At 31.7% G+C, this 8311-nt stretch overlaps 1 protein-coding gene and 1 pseudogene across 1 annotated transcript; both read right to left on the bottom strand.

Moving 5' to 3' along the window:
* Window positions 1-2104: 2104 nt before the first annotated feature.
* On the bottom strand, window positions 2105-4049 carry LOC131876301 (uncharacterized; annotated as a pseudogene).
* A 614-nt stretch (window positions 4050-4663) lies between these two features.
* On the bottom strand, window positions 4664-6976 carry LOC131035791 (inactive protein RESTRICTED TEV MOVEMENT 2-like). The gene is made up of 2 exons (XM_057967525.2): window positions 6739-6976; window positions 4664-6101 (listed from the first exon to the last, which is right to left on the bottom strand). The coding sequence occupies exons 1-2, from the start codon at window positions 6908-6910 to the stop codon at window positions 4798-4800; spliced, it is 1476 nt and encodes a 491-aa protein (XP_057823508.2). The 5' UTR covers window positions 6911-6976; the 3' UTR covers window positions 4664-4797.
* Between the last annotated feature and the right edge of the window lie 1335 nt (window positions 6977-8311).

Here is an 8311-nt window from a genome sequence, read left to right on the forward strand (position 1 = left end):
ATGGAGCTTGTGGTTGCAATTTATGGTTTGGTTATGTTGTTGGCATGAGTTTACTAATATTACAGATACCTTTGAGGTATAGGTGACTACATGGATGAGCATTTTCTATAGGTGTTTTTTCAGTCATGTGGGTTTATCGGTTGGATGGGAGCACTAAACTTTTTTTGTTGTTATAGCTTGTGTTTGATCTTTTTTTTTGAGGAAGTCTTTGGTTCCAAATTTTGTTCTAGTTGTGGTTTTGAAGTTGTTTGAGTCTTTTGTATAGCTCATGAGCACAATGGATTTTTGGTAGTATCTTGTAGTCTTTGATATCACTGGGATATGATGCTTGTGTTCTTTGGATTGATGCATTTACACCTTGGTTTGTTCCTTATGTTCCATAGTTGGCATGATAGAGAATAACAAGGTTTGTTGCCTAAGATGGTGGACATTTTGGATGTTGTTAGTGTCCTGATGAAGCATGAGAGCATGTTTGAGATTTATGTAGTTTCATGGATGGCTATGATGATGTGATTTCATCGAGTGACTCTTAGTAGTGCAAATCTTGTGGTTTTCAATGACTTGATAGTTCTTCGACAAGTGGGAGAATGTTGGGATTAAGGTGTCTCAACCTTAGAGTCCTTGCATTTATTATTTTGATAATATTTGATGGAAATATTATATTATATCCAAAGTACTGACTTTAATAGTTGTCATATCACTTTGTGGGACCCAAAGGAGAAGAGATTAATATATGCATAATGAGGAGAGCTCAACAAAGTACTACTTGTCACTTGGGTGCTCATTTGGAGAGAGAATTTTTTAAGAACTTCTCAAAGGTATTCTTTGGTGACATGTATCATGGCATTTGTGTGTTGACTATGACATGGTCATGACTCATATTTTGTAGGAAATCAACACCTACTTGGAAGAGTAAAGTTTGGAAGTTGTTATCTATGTGGGAGTTTTGCAAAATGAAATTTCTATATCCATGTTGATTTTACATGGAATGTGGACGCCCTTGGAGGACCAACTAGATTTTGGCAAGTGTCAATTGCATGTGCATGTTCGGTAATAATTGGCACTTATTGTTTTTAGAATGTGTTGCCAATTGGAAAGTTACCTTTTGCATGTGTGATGGATTTGGCATCTTTCTTGTAGCTTCGTGATGGTTAGGAATAGGTTTTTGAAACTTATGATTTATAGCATTATAAGCTCTATAAATACAAGTGCTTGCTAGAGGAGCTAGAGAGAGGTGAGGGTTTCACTAGGGGTATGCTACCATATTTTCTCCAGGAATGGAATAGGATGTAAATCTCTATGTAAATACTTAGAGCCTGAAATGTATTGTAACCATTGTTGTTGAATAATACATTGGCTCTGTGTATTGGAGTGTAGCCTTTTTTACAAAAAATGATTTTCCCTGTGTAAATCAATGTGTTGTGTTCTTCTATATAATCATTCATGATTAATGATTATGTGCTTTGAATCTATATGGATGTTGCTAAAACTGGTTGATTTGAAAAGATGTCTTAATTGCAAATTATTTTCTTTAAGGATTAATGTTGGGAAATAAACTATGTCAAATTTTGCTTTATGACATAGTAGTATGTATTTGTATCAACGTGTTGAATCTATTTTCTAAATAAAAATAGGATTTCAGATGCACATATTGATCTTAGTTGGTTTTGTAGGATGCCACATTTCCCTTCACCGATAAGGGAAGCCATAGCATCTATAAAATGTTTGTGCCAATAGTTGCTCCTAGGGTTGATAATCTCTAAAGATTGGCCATGGTTGGCTAGTTGTAAGGATTTGAATGTGTGTTTTTCAATTATTTAAGGTAATCCAATGGATGAGGGATCCATGCCCCTCACTTCACATTCCAAAATAATATATTTAAGTATCTTAAATATCGATAAAAAAAATGTGCATGATTTATAATTCATTTTTACTTTTTTTTAAGACAAAAATATCTTTGAATATTTGATAGTTTTGTTATTGTAAAAAAAAGATACTTCAAATCCTTCTTTCACTTAAAAAGTATGTAATTATTTAATTGAGCTAAATTTATGTATATAAGAAACAACACTAATATTTCTACAAAATTTAATTACCAGAAAATATATTATTTAAGAAATATTTAGACTTACATATAAATCATTATAGGATATGTGGAACACATATTTTTATTACATTGAGCATAAAAAAATATGAGCCGAGAAAATTCATACTATCAATGAAACTAGTTGACCTAGTCAAGGTTAAGGGACATGAGTTCTAAGGTTCTTACATCTTAACTTACTTTCTAATCCTCTGAATGTGTCATTCTACAGATGATATACAAAGCAAGAGAGAAAACAATTATGGAAGCTATAAACATCAACTCACTCCTAGATGAAATGAATTGAGAAACATAAGGACAAGCTTTCAAAATAGATTGCTTCTCTTCTCCACCTTTATCTGTGTTCATGTGTGAGAAATTGGAACTATCATCTTCTTTCTTGGCCTTTACACTTGATACTTTTGTTTCTTGTATGTGATCTTCATGAGGAGGGTTGCTCTTCATTGTCACATTTTCAACCAATTTATGCTCATTTTGATCCCCAACCTTTATATCATCTTCTTTTGGACTAGAATCCAATAATTCAAATGGCTTAGAGAGGCTATTAGAATAAACTAACTTCTCTTTATTCAATAATGATGGGTGTTTGTCCAAATCTTGTAGATTATTTGGAGCTTCTAATTGTGTCTCCTTTTGTACTTCATCTTGAGTTGTGCTAGATTTTATAACTTTTGGAGTTTCAAGCCTCTCATCATCTAGTTGAGTTGCACTAGACTCTATAACTTTTGAAATCTCAACCTTCTCATCTTTTGGACTCTGATTTGGTTTATTGCTTGATGCTTGGTCATCTTGAGCTACACTAGACTTTGCAACTTTTGGAGTTTCAATCTTCTTATCTCTTGGAATTTGATCCATTTTATTACTTAATGATTTTTTTATTTTGGGTTGTGCTAGATAATGCAAGTCCTTTAGTTTCAACCTTCTCATCTCTTATACTTTGATCATGTTTATTGCTTGATGCTTTGTCATCTTGAGTTACAATAAAGTTTATAGCTTCCATATTTTTAACCCTCTCGTCTCTTGGATTTTGATCTATTTTATTGCTTGATGCTTTGCCATCTTGAGTTTCACCAGACTTTACAACTTCTTGAGTTTCAACCTTCTCATCATTTAGAAATTGATTTGATTTATTGCTTGATGCCTTGTCATCCTTTATCTCTTTGGTTTGTTCTATATAATTTGCACCACTTTTATCAACTTGTGGGATACTCTCGCTCTCTTGGTCTAAGATATTATAAGACCTGATTTTTTGGGGTGGTCTCAACTTTTTTATTGTAATGTAAAACATTTCATTTTCAAATCTAGCAATAATGTCTATAGTATTAGCATTCTCGGGAATAGTAAAAACCTTTTTGAATCTAAAACCTATCCTTTTCTTAAAGTACCACACCCCTCTTGCAAATACATATTCCTCAATACAATGTTCTCCACTGATTATGAAAAATCCCCATACATCAAGTTGTACTTTTACATCTTTTTTAAAACCTGCACACAAACCAATAATTAGAGTTAAATGGCATTTCTTGGGTAATAAATAATGTATTTAGTATTGACTCAATCTATATGACCAATATTTTAGGTAGGATTAAAACTAATAAAATGAATCATTGTAGTATGCATTGTGTCTACTGATGATCACATGGATGGAGGAGAAAGATTGGAAATAGTTAGATATATCTGGGTATAGTTTTGTTGGGTATGCCACTTTTTTTTGAACGAGCTTACGTAATAATTCAAACACTTATAATGACTTTAATAACAACTGTTCCTCAAAGCATACAAACACTACTAAGAACTATAAATTGAAGGAAAATGCTAACACATCAACTAATAAACTTCTCATATGGACAATCTTGATGCAAATTTCATTAGAAGTATCGTTACAAAATGAACAATCGTATAGTACCATAATTATAACAAGCTTGCATAATTATTAAATACACATTATCCCTTTAGGGTTTCTTATGTTGAATTCTTCTTTATGACATAGTAGTATGTATTTGAATCAACATGTTGAATCTATTTGCTAAAGAAAAATAGGATTTCGGATGCACATATTGATCTTAGTTGGTTTTGTAGGATGCCCCATTTCCCTTCATCGATAAGGGAAGCCATAGCATCTATAAAATGTTTGTGCCAATAGTTGCTCCTAGGGTTGATAATCTCTAAAGATTGGCCATGGTTGGCTAGTTGTAAGGATTTGAATGTGTGTTTTTCAATTATTTAAGGTAATCCAATGGATGAGGGATCCATGCCCCTCACTTCACATTCCAAAATAATTTATTTAAGTATCTTAAATATCGATAAAAAAAATGTGCATGATTTATAATTCATTTTTACTTTTTTCTAAGACAAAAATATCTTTGAATATTTGATAGTTTTGTTATTGTAAAAAAAAGATACTTCAAATCCTTCTTTCACTTAAAAAGTATGTAATTATTTAATTGAGCTAAATTTATGTATATAAGAAACAACACTAATATTTCTACAAAATTTAATTACCAGAAAATATATTATTTAAGAAATATTTAGACTTACATATAAATCATTATGGGATATGTGGAACACATATTTTTATTACATTGAGCATAAAAAAATATGAGCCGAGAAAATTCATACTATCAATGAAACTAGTTGACCTAGTCAAGGTTAAGGGACATGAGTTCTAAGGTTCTTACATCTTAACTTACTTTCTAATCCTCTGAATGTGTCATTCTACAGATGATATACAAAGCAAGAGAGAAAACAATTATGGAAGCTATAAACATCAACTCACTCCTAGATGAAATGAATTGAGAAACATAAGGACAAGCTTTCAAAATAGATTGCTTCTCTTCTCCACCTTTATCTGTGTTCATGTGTGAGAAATTGGAACTATTATCTTCTTTCTTGGCCTTTACACTTGATACTTTTGTTTCTTGTACGTGATCTTCATGAGGAGGGTTTCTCTTCATTCTCACATTTTCAACCAATTTATGCTCATTTTGATCCCCAACCTTCATATCATCTTCTTTTGGACTAGAATCCAATAATTCAAATGGCTTAGAGAGGCTATTAGAATAAACTAACTTCTCTTTATTCAATAATGATGGGTGTTTGTCCAAATCTTGTAGATTATTTGGAGCTTCTAATTGTGTCTCCTTTTGTACTTCATCTTGAGTTGTGCTAGATTTTATAACTTTTGGAGTTTCAAGCCTCTCATCATCTAGTTGAGTTGCACTAGACTCTATAACTTTTGAAATCTCAACCTTCTCATCTTTTGGACTCTGATTTGGTTTATTGCTTGATGCTTGGTCATCTTGAGCTACACTAGACTTTGCAACTTTTGGAGTTTCAATCTTCTTATCTCTTGGACTTTGATCCATTTTATTACTTAATGATTTTTTATCTTGGGTTGTGCTAGATAATGCAAGTCCTTTAGTTTCAACCTTCTCATCTCTTATACTTTGATCATGTTTATTGCTTGATGCTTTGTCATCTTGAGTTACAATAAAATTTATAGCTTCCATATTTTTAACCCTCTCGTCTCTTGGATTTTGATCTATTTTATTGCTTGATGCTTTGCCATCTTGAGTTTCACTGGACTTTACAACTTCTAGAGTTTCAACCTTCTCGTCATTTAGAAATTGATTTGATTTATTGCTTGATGCCTTGTCATCCTTTATCTCTTTGGATTGTTCTATATAATTTGCACCACTTTTATCAACTTGTGGGATACTCTCCCTCTCTTGGTCTAAGATATTATTAGACCTGATTTCTTGGGGTGGTCTCAACTTTTTGATTGTAATGTAAAACATTTCATTTTCAAATCTAGCAATAATGTCTGTAGTATTAGCATTCTCGGGAATAGTAAAAACCTTTTTGAATCTAAAACCTATCCTTTGCTTAAAGTAACACACCCCTCTTGCAAATACATATTCCTCAATACAACGTTCTCCACTGATTATGAAAAATCCCCATACATCAAGTTGTACTTTTACATCTTCTTTTTTAAAACCTGCACACAAACCAATAATTAGAGTTAAATGTCATTTCTTGGGTAATAAATAATGTATTTAGTATTGACTCAATCTATATGACCAATATTTTAGGTAGGATTAAAACTAATAAAATGAATCATTGTAATATGCATTGTGTCTACTGATGATCACATGGATGGAGGAGAAAGATTGGAAATAGTTAGATATATCTGGGTATAGTTTTGTTGGGTATGCCACTTTGTTTTGAACGAGCTTACATAATAATTCAAACACTTATAATGACTTTAATAACAATTGTTCCTCAAAGCATACAAACACTACTAAGAACTATAAATTGAAGGAAAATGCTAACACATCAACTAATAAACTTCTCATATGGACAATCTTGATGCAAATTTCATTAGAAGTATCGTTACAAAATGAACAATCATATAGTACCACAAGTCTTCCATTACTACCCATCGCTTTATCACTAAAACTTTCACACAATTAAACCCACTTAACTTACTACCCTACCCAATTATAAAACTCCCAAGACCACTGGAAATGGTTTTTAAAACCAATGACCCTGACCCATACCAAACACCATTAACCAGTTATCATGAAACAATCTAGAATTTATGATGTTGAATGAATTAAGATAATGAAATAAACCTGGAAGATCAGCCACAAGGACATGGGCTTCAGGTGTGTCAACCCATTCAATTTTGGGCTCAAACTCAGGTTCCACAAAAAGCTGACTTGATGTTCTTCTGATTAAGCTTCCAGAACGACCAGCACGTCTACCAGTCCCTGAATCAATCCCTAATGATAGATTCACATCCATTTCTAAATGCAAAAGCTCAGATTTCAGAATTATAGGCAAATGGGTTATAGTATGTAAAGGAATTGATTGTATTGTTGGCTTTGAATGTATGATCTCTTTCTCTCTATATATAGAGAGAGGAAAACGAGATTGTGATGAGAATTCGTTTGTTTGCAGAGGAAGAGGAAGAGGAGTTTGATACTGTGGGAAGGATGACTTGAGGTTGTTGGAATGTGAAGAAAAGATTGGAATAATGAGAAAAGAATAACGTGGGTAACCTGTGATGAAAAGGCGTGGAATGCTGGTGGGGAAGCAATGGAAATATGCTATGGCATTATGGCGACCAAACTGAATTTGTGAGTTAAAAGGTCGGGATGGCGCTTTCTTATATTGGTATCTTTGCTTTTTAGTCTTAAGAGATAACATTGAATTCTTTAATATTTTGAGAATTATTATGATACTTTTATTCAATCTTATTCATTATTTGAATCAAAATTGATTTATTATGTAATCATAATTAATATTTTTTTACGTTAATTAAAAAAATGTGGGTATAGGAATCTTTATGTCGACTTCTTTTGTTTAAAAAAATAAACTTTTTCACTAAAACATACAAGGAGCTTTGTACTTTGTTTTAATTAAGGTTACATGGATTTGATTTTTTATTGAAAAATATTATATATTAATAACAATAAAAGATAGTATTGCTTGGACTATGTAATGTTAGAAGAGAAAAGGTTCTTCTTCTCCTCTCTCTCTTTTGTGTGTAACAAAAGAGAAGTTTCCATTATAGGGTTGGGACCCTTGTTTTCCACGGGTTCTGTGTTCCAGTCAATTTAAACCTTCTAATTTCTAGCTAGGTGTTTTCTCAATCTTGCGTCTTGTGAGATTTGCCCCTTTTGTCTTGATGGTTGTTCTGCAATGGGCTTGGGTTCTTTCTGTGTTTGTCTAATTAAAACAATAAAAGATATAGTATTAAAAATGAGAATAGTATATTAAAAGATATACAATAAGAATAATGTTAAATTAAAAATGAGAATAGTATATGAATAGTATTACATTATGTATATGAAATTTTACATTATATAAATGACGATTAATAATGGTTATAGATGTTGTCATATTTATTATTTTTATGATTCTATCAAATTTCCATGTGGTTTGATGTGTATAATTAGTGCATAGAGAACACGTATTAGTCAATGTGAGTTAATTCAAATAAATTAATCTTCAATTTATGTATAAATTAATTCAAATAAATAACTTTAGAAAACTCATAGATTGGATTCCCATGTACATGAATAGCCATGATTGTTATTAATACCCTTATAACGACTTCTCCTATTGCTAATCACAAGCTTTTATTCACTATTTAACATAGATACCACATCTTTTGTCTATTATCTTAGATCATTATGTAAA

The sequence above is a fragment of the Cryptomeria japonica genome, chromosome 5 (genome assembly GCF_030272615.1).
Source record: "Cryptomeria japonica chromosome 5, Sugi_1.0, whole genome shotgun sequence".
Taxonomy (NCBI): domain Eukaryota; kingdom Viridiplantae; phylum Streptophyta; class Pinopsida; order Cupressales; family Cupressaceae; genus Cryptomeria; species Cryptomeria japonica.